The sequence below is a fragment of the Aptenodytes patagonicus genome, chromosome 1 (genome assembly GCF_965638725.1).
Source record: "Aptenodytes patagonicus chromosome 1, bAptPat1.pri.cur, whole genome shotgun sequence".
NCBI classification, from domain to species: Eukaryota; Metazoa; Chordata; class Aves; order Sphenisciformes; family Spheniscidae; genus Aptenodytes; species Aptenodytes patagonicus.
This window is the reverse complement of record NC_134949.1, coordinates 204,195,336-204,212,169: the sequence shown is the minus strand read 5'-3', so window position 1 is coordinate 204,212,169 and position 16,834 is coordinate 204,195,336. Positions and strand designations below refer to the sequence as shown.

General features: G+C 35.2%; 1 protein-coding gene across 7 annotated transcripts in view; it reads left to right on the top strand.

The window, feature by feature from the left end:
- The window catches only part of PAN3 (poly(A) specific ribonuclease subunit PAN3), an 84,040-nt gene that overhangs the window by 43,694 nt on the left and 23,512 nt on the right, over positions 1-16,834 (top strand). For 6 of the 7 annotated variants that reach the window (XR_012994403.1, XR_012994402.1, XR_012994404.1 and 3 more), the window contains 7 exons: positions 2,238-2,388; positions 10,627-10,874; positions 11,460-11,564; positions 12,211-12,268; positions 13,391-13,552; positions 13,713-13,829; positions 13,924-14,025. Coding sequence is in view for 4 of the 7 variants with exons in the window: in XM_076328027.1 (XP_076184142.1) it covers positions 2,238-2,388; positions 10,627-10,874; positions 11,460-11,564; positions 12,211-12,268; positions 13,391-13,552; positions 13,713-13,829; positions 13,924-14,025 (943 nt within the window). In the remaining 3 variants the exon portion in view is untranslated. The remainder of the gene's footprint in view (positions 1-2,237; positions 2,389-10,626; positions 10,875-11,459; positions 11,565-12,210; positions 12,269-13,390; positions 13,553-13,712; positions 13,830-13,923; positions 14,026-16,834) is intronic. The other variant, XM_076328025.1, reaches the window with a different exon arrangement.

The window sequence follows — 16,834 nt, the reverse complement described above, 5'->3', positions numbered from 1 at the left end:
CCACCCGTTAAAGTGGAGCTCTCAAGCAGCTTCATTTTAAAATGATGGTGGATATTTAAGTAACTTTTAGAGACCAAAACTGGCCTATGAAAACTTGCAGAATGCATTTAGAAATAAAAAGCAGCCCTGTTCTGTAGGCATTGGTTGAATCAGTTGGTGAAAGTGGTAAGAGCTTAGCCAGAATGGTATGGATGGGATTTTGGGAACTCTCTCAGTTGCTCTAGGAAAGGCTGAGGTTATCTTCCAGAAGGTGTCTTTTTCTCTCCACTTGCATGCTTCAATTTTTTTTGCCATGTCCTGCCCTTGTTGCCCAGTTGACACAGTATTTAGGCGTGGTAGAGCTGTGCATGCGTCATGGCTAGTTTTAGCAGTATGAAAACTTAGATCTAATGTGGTTCTTTGAAATGTTGTGGTTTTAGCAAGATGCTACAAGTTCTGTCCCTTGCTCTTGTTTGGTTGATGATGACTTTTCAGCTGTATTGCTACTTGGACAAATTCTGCTTGGCTTTTTACCACCTCTGTCATTTTCTTCAGTCTCAGTGCAGATTTGGCTGAGTTGTTGCATGCCAGATTTTGTCTAGAGGAACACCATTCCCTTAGTTATTCCTGTACCTAAAATTCAGATAAGTCCAGAATATTGCCTTTTGAGTTTAAATGTATTGGTTATTTGTTTTCTGTCTGTGTAATGCAACTTACCATTTGTTTTGCTGCATTAGTGTATACCTTAGCAAGTTTTCCTTAACTAAATGTGATTGAAGAGTTTTAAGATTCTCACGAACTTTTTACCCATGTAAATCTAAATGTTTTACTTCACCAGTCTACATCTTTGGTTATAGCTGTTCTTTGAATATTCAGACACATGCACATGACCAATATGTGACATCATAAGGTGGTTAGCGGTTAAAATTTACTGTGTGATTAAAGGTGGAATATTCTTACTATTTGCTTTTAAACCTGAGCATCCTCTTTAATTTTACAACCTTTAGAATCCTCTTTCTTTTCCAGTGCTTTGAAATACGTTAATACTATCATATTTGGCTGAAGTATTCAAATAAAGATATTAAAAACAAATTAACACAAAAAAGAATACTTTTCAAATACTTTTCTTCACTGTCTAAACTGGTGTTTTGTAATCACACTTCTTTTCTAATTTAGCACTAACTTAACTTCTCTGGTGCCACTTTATTCATATTGGTAAAAATCAATACTGGTAATTTAACTAACAGTTGATATCTTTGGTCATTTTAAAACTGCCTAAAACCAAAGTGATCCAATAATAATTTGCTTTAAAAAAAAAATATGGTTTATCTTAGTGGTATCCTTTGTCATTTTACTTCTTTTGTTTAGACACTTTTGAGAGGTACTCTGAAGATTTACTTAATAAACTTAACTTTGACAGTTAATAATCTTCAAGCTTTTCAGTGTGTTCATGTAATAATTGGTTTTATTTCTTTTTCTTTTTTCTTCCACTAATGTCTTTTGTAATTGGCTGTCCGATAATAAGCTTCTTGCCTTTTGAGCTTTAATTAGGATTTTCTTTTTCTAACCCTTCCTACCCCAAAACAAAAAAAACCCACCCCAAAACTACAAAACCCTCTGCATAGATTTTAATAGAAATTAAAAGTTGATTGTGTGATATGTTTTATATACTAATAGATACTGAATGTTTGATGGTCACTCTGCTGCTATTTGTTTCTGTGGTATCAAATTAAACCTCATTATTAAAGGTGCTGTGTAAATGGAATAGGTAATTAAAACAGAAGTTAACTTCATAAAAAAGGAACATATAGGCCTATTTGAAATAGAGGCAGGGATGGCTTCTTTAGTAGGAATCATTGCTTTAATTTGAAACTGCTTCTTAGTTTGAGAGGAAATCTCTAAAGTCACATAGGAACAGTGTGCAGCAGTGGTGACGCTTTCTCAGTGTCAAGTCTATTCTCCAACTTTATAATGTAATGCTTATGGAAAGCCTTTTGCAAAGTGTTTGTATAAACTCATACATCAGCTGTTCATATGGAAGCTTGCTAATGCTACTTCAGACATACGCTAGAAAAACATTAAATTTCTTCATGCAGACCAGCTTCCAGTATCTGTTGTTCTTGTCAGCAAGGTGTATGTAACTTAAAAATATCACCTGCACTCCATAGTCTTGCCTAAAAAGTATTTTCTACCTAATAGGCACTGTCCATCTCTTCCTGTGTAAAATAAACATTTAATTTACGTTTGTTTTTAAACAGACACCAAATCCTTCTGCAACTGAGTTTATTCCTAAAGGAGGATCAACCTCCAGGCTGAGTAATGTATCCCAGTCAAGTATGTCTGCCTTCTCTCAAGCCTTGTTCTCTCACCCCTCCATGGGAAATCCTGCTACTGCTGGGCTAGCACCAGGTAAGTTGAGAGTAACGATTTGCAGTACAGTTGCTCCTTTTAACTTAAAATTATGTCAAACGTAAGCCTGTATAGACAGCGATCAGGTTTATTGGGTATAAATGTAGCCACCTCTTATTTTAACTCTTAATTTTAAGACAGTCTTCAAGCATATAAAAGTGCAGGAACTTGGGATTTGTCTTCCAGTAGTATGGAAATCACACTGCAGGCTGTGAAATCTGTTCAGCCACAGCAGCACTGAAATTAACTCATCCTAACTTACTCTGCCCTTTTTGGGGAAAAGGGGTGCTGAGTTATGACATACTGTGCTCTATGAGGTCCTTGCCAGAGCAGTACCTGAAGATGATTTAAACTACCCCTAGTCTAGAAATGCACTGCAGTCTACAGTGAATATGTGCTCTGATTACCACACATTGATCTGCTCTTTTAATTTGTTTCTAGAGTATACAATCTAGAAGTAATTATTTTCAATGTTAATGAGTATATATGAGGACTTAAAAATCTTGATGAAAAACAAAAAGTAGAAGATAAACTTATTCTAAAATAATTTGCCTTGGAAAGTAGTGTTAATTGTTATTGTATCTGTTATGTAATCTCACTTTTAAGACCGATTTATGATTATTTCCCACGTTTAAAACTCTTACTGAAATGTGTTCCATGCAGTCATACAATTCTGAGTGACAAGATTTTTTTTTTTTACACTTAAAAAGTTCAAGCTCTTCATGTGTCTCTTGGACTTCTGATCTTAAAAGTTAGCTTCATTCTAATAATTTTTTTTAAATAAAACAAAATTGTTTTAAGATATAACCATCAGCAGATCTGGATATTACACATCGCAGATCCTTTAGCAAGTTTCTGTACGTACTTAAACCTTTGGCAATCTCTTGCGACAGACAAGAAGCATTAGGTGGCTGCCAAAAGGCAGAGGGGCAAATATTGTAAATGTTTGTTTTTTTAAACCAGTATTGGCAATTACCATCTATTAAACTTGAACTTCAGTCTTTCCTGATGCCAGGGGATAAATCTCAGTGTCAGTGTGAAAGAAGCCAGCACTTAGGTCTCATGTTATAACTATCGGAACAGACTAGGAAAGTGATGGGTGCTTCTGCTGACCAAATGAACATGTTGCAGTACTGTGTCTGTTTCATACTATGTTGTGCTGTACAGACTATTGGAAAACTGTGGTGTTTATATGCATCTCAGCCTTGTCACCGGGATTGAGAGGTGTATGAAGGAGTAAATAGAATACAGTAAAATGATCTACTTTTGGAAAGTATCCAGTGGGATCTCAGAGGGATCCCTCACAGTCCAATTTCTTTACTATTTGTAAGTAATACTTGAAAGAGTAAGTAACACTGTTGATGAAAGAAGTTCGTACAATTTGAGCTCCTAGAAATATAGATGCCAATGCTGAAAACTATCTAGGTTCAAATACTATCGTTTATGGATGAGAGGGATGGGGCAGTATTCACAAGAGCTAACTTCAGGCAAAGTTGGCTTGTTTCCCTGCTCTTCCTATATAATTAAAAAGAGCATATAGTTCAGAGTAGGGATCTGGGTTGGGTGCTCTTAATTTCTCTAGATGCTTCTTTCTCTACACTGAGTGCAGAATTCTCTGAACCTAAATGTCCTGTGTAAATAATACTCACAGACATTTATCTTTATTTAAATGGTTTAGCTGTCAATAGTATACATCCACAAAAACTTCTGTTACCTCAGGGTGAGTTAGGAGGTGCTCTTTCTAAAAGATTAGGCTCCTAAATAAGAAAACAGTATTTATGTGTGGATAAACTTCACCGTTTAGGTCATACTGGGTAACAGCATAAAAAAAGATTTAAATGTTATGAAATTGTCATTAATTATTGTTGGGATCTGTTAGCTTTCAACAAGTGAAAACAAATTCAAATGAAACCTGTATAAAGAGTTGATCAGAATTTTCCTTTAAATAAAGATAAGTCTCCTTCCAGTTAAATGGTGTATATTCTCCAGTAGAATAACTTTCAGGAAATGTGTAAGATTTAAGCATTTGCACAAGATTAAGATTGCTTATAGTAGCTTACAGGGTACTGGAGGAAATCAGTATTTCATAAGAAATAAGGAAATGTTGTAGGAATCACTTGTTAAAAGTTCCATAGTTTAATTCACCCATAACAAAGGAGGAAATTATGAGAACAATCCTTTGATTTCCCTCTTGAGGATGGAAAATAATGCTATTTCACATCTCTAATTTCTGAGATTTCCCTAAAGGTAGGTGTAAATCAAAACCACTTTGGACATCTACTATTTCATAGATAACTGATCACAAAATTGATTGTCCCTGGAAAATATTTGTTCTGCCTGTCTTATCAACAGTACTGCAGAAATACTGGAAAAAATGACAACTGAAACCTAACATACTTCAATAGATAACTTGTTGTATCCACACCTGACATATCCATTAGGGCATAGCATGGAAGAAGGTTACTCCTACTTTTACGTGTATTTACTTCGGCAAATGCTTTCTAGCATCATCTCAACACAGAGTCAGTCTTCATCTCGGTAGCGTTTAATAGAATACAAAAACATTGTGAGATAAAGTGCGACTTACACAAATGGCTGGAGAAAATTGTCCTATTGAAGAGCTTTGAACAGATCTCCTTCACCCTCTCCAAACCTTCTTTCCTTAAGCTCCCCTGGATAATGCTCCTCCCGTTCCCTTGCTAGCAAACACATCCTGTTAATCATTTGTATGGGAAATTTAGTGAGTTGTTGACAATCTTCAAATAGTACTTTTGCTAACAAGCTTAGCTTATCCAGTTCTGTGTAGTGGTTTCAGAGTAATAGCGCTGTTAAAATATGCAACAAAGCATATGAAAGAAATTCATGAACGTCATTGATGTAATAAGACATCATTGCTGTGTGAAACTTGAGAGAGGACAGATGTATAGCCCCCAGCAGAGAAAATCTTTGTCTGGCTTGGGCTTGCTTAAGCTAGGTTATAGCTAAAGAGGGATGCCTTTGTCATCAATGGAAATGACAGCACATTGCTGTTGCTTCTATATTTAGTCCAAGACAGGCTCTGAGCTTATGCAGAATGTAAGCGATCCCATTTCTGCTGCTAGCCTGAACCTGCAGGCTTAGGAGCCAGGAGCATGAAGGTGACGTGTTTGTATCTAGTTGACACATCTCCATTCATGACAGGCTATGAGAGTGTAGTTCTCAGAGCTCATGACCTCAGCTGGAAATGGAACACTTTGAGCTGAGGTGGTTTGAGTGGCTTAAGGCACCGAGAGCTTGTTCTGACCTCCCGTATCAAGTACGGTGCAGCCGTTCTGCTGAGAAAGTTCCACAGTCATGCCAGAATAATACAAGAGAGGAAGAAGGCAAAGAGATTGTAAAATTAGTTTTATCCCAAATAAAACTGAGGAGAAAGAACTTACAACTCTAAAGTTGTTTAGGGGATTAAGCAGATTTAATTAACTTGGAAATATATAACCATAATGGTAATGACCTGATAGAGAGCTTATAATAAAAAGAAATACATAGTGAATTTAAGGATGTTGCTTGAAAGAAGTTATTGAAATAGTCTGGTTTTACTATTTACTTCGTTTAGTCATTCCTCAAAATGTACCTAGTAGTATAGAATACCTCTAAAGTACAAAACATTATAGCGATAAAATGGTAAACGCTTAATTTTTGACCTCTGAATGTATTATGAGCCTTAGAGGCATAGGTATATGGTTGTAGATGAGTAAATTCGTAGGCAAAGGTAAGAAGGTATGTATAGAACACTTATTGGATTCTTCTGTTTTTAAAAAAGTATTTATGTTGTAGGCCAGCTGATTTGTATACACATGAGCTTAATGAAATCCTGCTTCTTTAAGTTGTAAACTTCCATTGAATCTAAAAAACAGGACACTGAGTCCTTAATGACAGTTCATGCTTGATGTCCTTTCTTTGTTCCCGTTTATCTGTATGAATTCTCAGATCCAAAATACAACCTAGCTTTTAATTCAAATACATTGCATGCTACAAAGCTTTATTAGAAGTGTTAATCTCATAAAATATCTTTGAGCACTGTCTCAAATGAATTTCAAAGTCTACCACTTCCTCAGTCACAATGAAACTTCAAAAATAAAAAACAATGCAAGAAGTGAAAATATAGCAATAAAGAGGGATATGCAAATATGACCTCTTTCTCTGCCTAAAATGAGAATAGCAGCAGGAGCTCCAGGTGTAGGTATAGGTAGCCTGTACAGTAACTGTGAATGTTGTGAAAAGACCTTCAAATCCTGCAACCATTTCCATGTTGGTATGATACCATGACAGCTGTATACCATGACACTGGTTTTAGATGTAAAGAATTGTAAAGTGAAAGAAGCCCTTTCTCCTTGCAGTTTACCTTTCAAGATAGTATTTGACTTCTTCATGAAGGGTATTAAGGTTCACCGAGACAAGGAATGGAGAGCCACCTTTACTAGTAGATAAGTCTCAGGAAGGACAATTTGAAGCAAGCTTTTTGGTATTTGTCTTAGTACTCCTGTTGGCATTTTAATATAGGGGAACACTAAACTGTCTCATAGGGAAAGCTTAAAAACGTTTTTTTTTCTTTGTCAGGATAGTATGAGAGAGATATATATATAGATATATATATATAGAGAGAGAGATATATAGATATATAAAAACTGTAATCAGATTATTCAAACCCCATTTTTTCTTAGGTCCTTAAGTGAATAAGTGTTTATATAAATTGTGCTATTGAAAACAGCATGTCTAATTCTGTGAGAAGTGGTTCCGTATTCACCACATTTTTACCATCATATGTTCGGTACCATCTTTTTCCTTCAGTATGAATCAGTAGGAGTATATGTTCACCTTTTACTACAGCCATTTTCCTTTATTCTCCTCTAATCTTATTTTGTTATAGTTAAATATTAATATTAGTAAGGTTTTAACTGATTGAAATACTAATGAAGTTGGTGCGACCTGCTTGAGTTTGTGCACCCAATTATTTGCTTCCGTAAGTACTTAGCTATGCATCAGTTTCACTGTATTAAAAGGAGGGGTTTTTATGTGGTAGTGGACTTGTAATAATTAATACTTATTTATTTAGACTCTGCAGAATTTAATATAGGTGTCTCAGAAGGATCTATCACCTTGAATATTTGCTGCCTCAGCCTGTCGGTACCCACAGCAGCACTAGCAGCAAATTTCTCATAACTTGTAGTGTATCGTTCTAGCAGTATAAAACCAAACTGTAGTCAAGCTTCTTTCATATCTTGAACTTACTGTGTATCTTGTCAGATGAGAAGCCTGTATGTTCTGCCCACCAGATGATTTTCATTGAACTCTCAATGTCCTTCCAAAATCAGACCTAACTGAGGCTGGAAGTGCGTTTGAAAGGATTTGTGTAACTCTGTCTTCCTTTTCTTTCAATCTTGCGTTAATACCCAAGCAATGATATTAAGAATTTATATTTGTAACTATTCTTTGGCAGGAATAATCTTTTAAAAAAGTAAATCTTACAATGGAAATTGGTTGAAATTGTATCGGTAAGAACCGCTAGTAATAGATTTTTTTTTTTTCTGAGAAACTTTCAGTAGAAGGTTGCAATATAATTTCAGCGAGGTTGTAAGTCATTACTTTCATTTCTAAGATAAGATTTACAGTATACTGTGTCTTGTATGTACAGTTTTTATTTTAAAGTAGAGAAGTCTTCAGTTAATTTTTCACTAGTATATATGAAGGCTGCTGGGTTTTTTTCCTGGTTCCTACAGTTGAATGTCTTATTGAAAAAAAAAGTTTCTTGAAGCCAGTTATTTCTATCTGGGTAGAGATTACATGCTTGCAAGGACTTCAGTTAATGCTGTGTTTTATTGGAGTAGATTGAAAAAGACATGTCAATAACTTTCCCTAAATGAAGAGAATCCCTTGAACACAATAGACACAAATTGTAGAGCTGCTTCAGTTTTATGGCCATTTTAATTAGCCATCCTTCAAATTTTAATAGTAATATATTGTTTCCTTTGAAATTGCTCTTTTCCCACAGTGGATTAAGAGTGCATTCATATTTTAGTCTCTTGTTAAAAATGTAACCATCTGTACAGTAGCTATTGAAATATTTAAGTGTTAGTCACTCAAGGCAACTTTTACCTTAATGGAAACTTACTTTCTTTTGTAGCATAAACCAGTGCTATCACAATGCGTAACATTTTACAGTCATACAGTTGATTTGTAAACAGATTTTTAGGAGACTACTTATGTTACTATTAAGAAGTACTTTAAAAATTAAACATTCAGAAGTGCCTATTATAATTCACATTTTCTTAAGTTAATACACTGATCAGCAAGCAATTATTCTACAATATTGCTTATCTATAAGATATGTGTACATACACGTACATATATTAATATAAAGAAAAGTTCTGGCCAGAAAAGTCTAAACTTTATATTTTTATAATTTTCATGTTCTTATATTCTGTATTTTTATATTTTATAAAAAGAATAAATGGCTGAAGAGACCCAACTAAAGAGAAAAGTGTGAGATTTTCTTATGGTTTACATTAAAAAAATCTTGTTTATTTTGTTGGAACTATGCACTTTTCAAGAACAAAAGAAATAATTGTGCTGAATTAATACCCATAGTTTTTGAGATATAAAAAGGAAAATGTTTGGAGCCTGAATGAAAGGTTACAAATATTCTGTTAATATCATTAGGATGATATAGCTTCAAAATCATTTTTCACCAACTACTGATTAAACTGTTAATACTAAAATTTTTATTTGCTTTTGTGGTTTGTTTAAAAAAAGAAAAAAGTAAATGTAGGAGGGATGCGACTACTGTAGAGACAAGGCACGAGTGTAAAAACGCTCCTGCATGTTACTGATGATGCATATTGAGAACTCTGCGTACAATAACTCTTGACTGAAGTAACTAAACTAGGTTTTGTTAACTAAAAAGTGTGTATGCAAAAAAGAAGTTGCTGTTTTTATTACTCGGATATTTGCTTAAATTACTTCTGCTTACCAGAGCTTATAAATGGAAGTAATTTAAGCAAATATCCAAGTACCAACTAACTGAATTCTTAATTAGAGAAGAATTCTCAGCTGTCCATAGAGCATTAAATATAAAAGTTGTGTATCTTACATCCTTTCAAAAAAAATTTAGTATGGATAATATAATTCTGACTGTTAAAGAAGAGAAAGTACATCCAATCTGAACTGAGCAACAATAAGTTTCATAGATGCTCTCCTTTGTATTAATCTGAATACCTAGATATCTAGGATCTTCTACTAGTGATACTAGAAGTTTCTGAAGGGTAATCTCTTCCTCACCCTGGAAAGTTTCTTTGACATCTAAACTTTTGTAAATAAGCATATCTGAGAATTCTGCATACAGTGACTCTTGAAGTAACTAGACTAGTTTTTGGTAACTAAAAAGTGTGTGTGCAAAAAAAAGTTGCCCTTGTTTTTCCCCACTGATGCACTTTGTTTAGAAGCTGAGGTTCTCAAGTTTCAGTTGAGTTGCCTGTCTAATGTTGAGGGTGAATAAAAGTCAATAAAATAATTTTAAATAAGTTTGAAAAATCTCAGCATAAATGCCTAACAGACTTCATATTCTGAGAAGTTACCTATCTTTGCATATCAAATAGATCTTTTGGAGGATGATTTTTGAATATAATAATTATAGGAAAATAAATAATTTCTTCCCTGAAATTATTAAAAGTAGCATATTGTGTATTGCTTTTTTGTGTGCTGTAGTTGCTGGAGATCTAACTCTAATACTCATTCATAGCTCTGGAGTTGGTTCTAGCAAAAGGTACACACATAATCAGGTGAAGTGAGTTACAGCTTGGCAAACTCCATTGACTGCTCACGTAACTTATGTAAATGTTCACTTATCATGTAGTCATTAATATTTTATCTTTTTGCAGTTTAATAAACTTTCTTCTAGACACAGTGTTAATTTGATTTGTCTCCCCCTTTGTATTACTTCTACATTTTTCATTCCAGTTCTCTGTGTAGATCGTAAGTTCCCAAGCCCTTTCTCTCTGAACTAAGCAAAGATTTTTGGGAAAATGTATCTGTTCAGTCCTGCTTTTAATGTTTTACCTCTTAACTCTTCATATAGATGTAGCAATCCTTAAGCGCCTCACCTGCTCAGAATAGCATTAGTAGTGAAGGCTGTTTTTTTCATATGGCTAATTTTTTTTTTTTATGACAAAGATTTGATCAAGAATCTTCTTGTGTTTCTTTAAGGAATGTCACTGTCAGCAGGATCTTCCCCTCTTCATTCCCCCAAAATAACTCCTCATACATCTCCGGCTCCTCGAAGAAGAAGTCATACTCCTAACCCAGCAAACTATATGGTGCCTACTAGTGCCTCTGCTTCTGTTGCTAATGCTGTCTCTCAGCCTCCATCTACTGGCCAGGTGATCCAGAAGGAAACAGTGGGTGGAACAACGTACTTCTACACTGATACAACTCCAGCACCTCTCACAGGAATGGTATGTTTGCTTTTGATACAGAAGCGTATGGAGTTTCCAAATGCTGAATTGGTTGATACTACAGAGATTATTCTTAACACTCTGAAACCCTTATTCTGTATGCAGATTTGGCCTTTTTAATTGTTGTAGTTATTCTCCAAAATCACTGAAATTTAAGGACCAGAGAATTTTTTATTTATTTTCATTTACCTCTGTGTAGAGTTTTGGCTTTTTTATACAGCAATAGAAAAAAAGCATTTTAGGTATATCTCAGTGGATACATATATAATGAGAAAACATCAAAAATTCGGATTGATTTTTTTTTTTTCCTGATAGGTTAAATAACTCTTACATTTACAGTGGAGGGGAAAAGGCAGTTAAAAAAATATTAAAATAACTACGTACATACACACCCCCCCTTGAAATCGTTAGTAGTGAATATCACATAAGGAAATTGTAACGTATCTGACAATATATTTGTAACATGTCATGTACTGTGCATGAAGACTTTGTAGTTCAGTAGTTCAAACTAAAAGGGTGACCAAACTCTTCGTTTTCCTTATCCTTAAGGGTTTTAAACTGCTTCTTAAAATGTTTTGTTTTCAGGTATTTCCAAACTACCACATTTACCATCCAGCTGCACCTCATGTTGCATACATGCAGCCAAAAGCAAATGCACCTTCCTTCTTCATGGCAGATGAGCTCAGACAGGTAAGATGATAGAGAATTTAAAGGAAAATCGCATATCTTGGCAAAAACTAGAAAATCGCTAATAGTAGAAGAGAAATAGCTACTCAATCTGTGCAGTTGATTTTCCCTGTGGAGAATTTAAAAAATCAAGTCCTGTAATAAATGGAGTATAACAGAGGGTGGGGGCGGGTTACAACATATGTGACTGCAATCTAATCTGCATGCCATGATTTACTATTCAGCTAAGTATTCTTGTGTATTGTTTTGGTGTGCATGAATTCATTTATGTAGCATTCCTTTAAGCTGTAATCCTATCCAGTTTTAAAGTCTTCCACTGAAATGAAAGTATATGCAGGTGTTAGTTGATGAGCCCTTCTCTGAGGGCTGGCTGTGACTGTTACTTATTTCAGCTTTACTGTCGTAGGTGCCTCTGTCGATGCTAGCTCTGGCTAATATGTCTTCTGCAGCTCCTTCCTTCAAGAATTTATATATTTTGTCACTAACATCTTCAAGCTAGTGGTCTTCTCCCCAACCCCACCCTGGACACTTGCATCATCTCCCTATTTTAGTACAAGTAACTGGTACTTCAAAGACAGTGTACTGTTAACTTATCAAAAATGATGAGCTGAATTATAATGTTCAATACTTGACTTAATTTGTTCTTCAGGAACTGATCAACAGACACTTAATAACTATGGCCCAGATTGATCAGGCTGATATTCCTGGTAAGTGTTTCTTATAAACTAAACTCTGATCATATTGGTCTGCAACCATGTGTATTCAACAATATTAACAACATCTTGCAAAAAACACTGCCTGTTTTTAATTTTTCATGAAGCCTTTAATCATCAACCTGGGCTGTGGATAACCGGATACAAAGTATTTCAGAAATATGAAATTTGTTTCTTGCTTCTATTCTCTTTTTCTTCTGTTTTGAAACTCCTTAATGGTTGGGAATACTTAAAATTGCTGAGAAAGGAAAAATCAAGGCAATAAAGCCTCGTGAAGAACAGTATTGTATTTCTTTGTACATATTAGGTATTCCTTTAAAGGATGCATATATTTTCAAAGGCTGTATATAAACTAGAAAATTAGTTTGTTTTAAAGTGAATTGCCTGGTATATCAAAGAAGGCTTCGTACTAGTTGTCAGGCAAGAGAAGCATATACTATTCATTGTAATTTGTCTTTTGGAGAATTTACAATTGACTGTGTTCAACTTGATTTAAACAGATCACTTTTTTTGGTTGCAGTATCCTTACTTCTCAAATGTGTGTTTAATATGATAATGATACAGTAAAAAAAATGCAGTTTAGTTTACTAATCCAGATGAAGTACAAGTCTCTTCTTGCACGAGTAATCTCTTAATCTGATTTGTAAACCTTCAGCACCTCTCTCTGTTTTCTAAACCAGTAAGTTAAAACATGCAAGATTCAGATTTGGTTTTTTGTGATGAAAAAGGGGTTCTTAGTGGTATGAAGTCTGTATGGAAATTGGTGCTTATTTATGAATCTGTGCAGGAAAAAAAAACACCAAAGAAAGGTCATTCAGAAGGGTGAATTTTTAAGGCAAATGAGAAAACGGCAGGTGGAACTATGGGCATCTATTCTGTTGATTTTACTTGGTGTAACTCTTTTTCTGAAGGCAGTTATTTTAGCTCTGTGGAATCTCTTCCAGGAACCTATATATTAGTATTAAAGCAAAAATAGTGAATTTTAACTTTACATGCACCTAAAAGATGGTACAAAGAATTTATGTATTAATGATACTCATTTTAATCTTCTCTGCTACTGTAATAACTTAAAGTCAACTGGCGCCTAATATGTTTCTGTGTATAAACTGATTTTAGCAGTTCCTGCGGAAGTGGACAGCTACCACAGTCTCTTTCCTTTGGAACCACTGCCACCGCCCAATCGGATACAGAAAACAAGCAACTTTGGGTACATTACATCATGCTATAAAGCTGTAAATAGTAAAGATGACCTGCCATATTGCCTTCGGAGGATACATGGTGAGAAAAATTGAGTTGTCTCAATAGGACTATCATTCCTAAGCTTGCTAGTCATATTTTACTGTCTGGTTGCTTTTCAGTAGTTTCAGAAGAAATGTTAAAGTAAAAAATTCTCCCCAAAAACATTACACTTTAAAACGTGGTTTTTGTTCTTTTCTAGGTTTTCGTCTTGTTAACACAAAGTGCATGGTATTGGTTGACATGTGGAAAAAAATTCAGCACTCAAATATAGTAACCTTGCGTGAAGTGTTTACCACTAAAGCGTTTGGAGAACATTGTAAGTTTTTTGAGTATTTTTTCCCAACTGATGTGTTGAGACTTTTTTCTAAATATGCTTGAGTTAGTAATTGTGACCTGTTTTTATATTTAAGCTCTTGTGTTTGCATATGATTTTCATGCTGGAGGAGAGACTATGATGAGCAGACACTTCAATGACCCTAGTGCTGATGCCTATTTCACAAAACGAAAATGGGGTAAGGAAAATACATTATCATACAATACTTCTGTAAACTGTTTCTAATACTTAAGGAGTAAATAGCTGGTCAGAAATAGTCTTTCAACTTAATTTTTTAGCTAATCAGTTCTGTCATATCATAAGCTGATTGGGATCAGAGAATTCTTCTTCACTTTCTATTTGTCAAATTTCTGAATATAATTTTTTTTTTTTTTAAATAACAGAAAAGTATGACTGGAGTTAAAAGTTAAGGTAAAAGTCTAACAAAGAACAATTTACTTTTCTGGTCACATTTGACTTATGACTAATTTGCAAAACTGACGTCAGTTTGTAAGGGAATTACAATTCTTTGACAGGGAAATAAGTTTGAACGGGATTGGGAGCCAAGAACTCTGGGGTCCTAATTGCAGGTCTGTCACCCAGTGACACCTGACACTTATTGGTGATGTTTCCAAAATCGTAAAAGACATACGCTATGTCAATTTGATGCTTGCTGTTCAGGTGCCCTCCACTTATAATTTTTTTTTTCCCCTCATAAAGTATTACAAGGACTAATTAGACAATGTTTTATTTAATGTTTTGAAATATGAAGTACTAGTTAAGACAAAAAATTGATTAAAAAATCCCTGTAACATCTTTTCGGACACAAACTTCACATCATAGACTTTTTTTTCAGATTTATACTATAGCTTCAAAGGTGTCACTAAAGCTACATCTACATTCATAAATAAAATCTGTCACAGCATGGTCTGTGGCTCAGCAAGTTGCCCAGCAGAGCTCATATCCATATAGCTAAAGCCTCTTCCCCTCCAAAACAGTATGCTGTCAATCATACTGCCTATTAGGACCAATTCGTGACCCATGCAGTCCCACAAACTGCATCCAGGTGTTGTCTGGAACACAACAGGCCACAGCTATTAGTAGAGCCCAGTGTCATGCTGAGAAAGAGAGATTCTCACAGCTGAATGGAGTCACAGAAAGACTTAGGGTAGGAATGTACCCTCAGAGCTCATTTGGCCCAACTCCCTGCTCGATGCAGGACCAACCCTGAAATTAGATCCAGCAGTAGGGATGACCAGAGGACTGTGACCTGGCCTTGTTTATTTTATTAGAGTAGATGTTCCCTAAATGTCTTTAGGCTGCCAGTGTATAAAGAGAAGCAGAAACTAAGGTTTCCTCTTTCTTGTGCCTTTTGAAATTAGGGCCTTTAGCTGTGAATTCAATCTGTTTCAGAGGTTGACATGGAAAACTTTTCTTGGCTATCTGGTAGATCAGAGTATAATGGATTGGTAGTGTGTGAATGCATTCAAAGGCTTGTAGATCCCTTATATACTGAATAATTCCTGCTGGCTTTGCACTGAGCTGACTGGTATAAATGAGGTTGGAACTTGAGTTCCACCATTCGTTTTGGTGGTAATATCTCAGACAGAGGAAACCCTAGTTTGACTTGTCATATCCTGTGGCAAGTCAAAGAATGCAATTACAAATTCAATGAGCATGATTTGAAACTAATTTGATAGGATAAACCTGGAACACTTACTGCCAGGTTAATGACTGTTACGTGCAGGACTAGACTTCCGAGTGTCTCCCACTCATGGTTTTCAATTTCCATGTAAATCAGTCCTGTTTATGTTTTTATACCTCTCTAGAGTATTATAGAAGAATGATGTCTGTTCTAGATAAAATAATAGAAGTTATAATAAAATTCTTGGGGACACATTCTTTTGTCACACTGGAAAAGAATTAAGTTTTGCTCCTATAAAGGGCAGTCATGTCTCATTGATCTATCAAAGGTCTTTGAAGGAAAATCCAGTAGATAAGATCTTGGGTTTTCAATGAAGTCCATCAGAGTCTCTAAAAGAAACTAAGTGACCATGAGATAAAAGAGAAAGTCCTCAGGTTAATAACTGGTTAGAAGATAAGAAACAGAGTAAGAGTGAACAATTGATTTTCATAGCGAAGGGAGATCACTGATGGGGTCTCATAAGAATACATGCTGGGAGTTGTATTTCTTAACACGTTCACTTATTTGCACTGAAGATAAATGATGGTCTGTCAAAGTTTGCTGTTAATACCAGATTATTCTGATTGTTAAAAACAAAGGCCAATTGTGATGGATTGCAGAAGGATCTTACAAGACTGGGGCTCTTGGCAATAATCTAGCAGGTGATGTAATGTAAACCGATGTGATCGAGGGAAAACATAACTCTTAACTTTAAACATAAAATGATGGCCTCTGTCATGGCTGTTACTGCTCAATAATAGATCTGGGGTTACAGTTAAGTAGATTAAGGAAAATATTGTTCTCTTGCTGAATAGCAGTAAATAAGAAATGGATTGTTGCAGATTATTAAGAAAAGACTAAACAGAGAAATGGAAGGCATTGTATTCAAGATGTGGGTGCATCATAGACTCCTATCTGTAGTTGTCATCCTCCTTACACATTTTGAAGGGTGTAGAAGAACAGCAAAGAAGTTGAGAAGAGGTGACAGGGATGATCAAAGGCATGGAACAGCTTCTGTATGAGCAGCATAGTGGAATAGTACTTTTCATGCTCTTAAGGATGGACAGGAATATGATGGGGTTAAAAATGACTGGAATATGGTATGTGTCAAAAATCATCAGGGATAAAGAAAAAATGAATAAGCAACAACGGTTTGCTATTTCTTCCAGCCTAGAACTAGGAACTGACAAATGAAACTAGCCAGGTAGCAAATCCAGAACCTGTGTAAGATAATTAAGCCATGGAACTTTGTCACAGATTATTGTGGACATTTGCCTGGGTCCAAGGGGAAAGTGGGCTTACTCATGGAGGAGGAATACTTGAG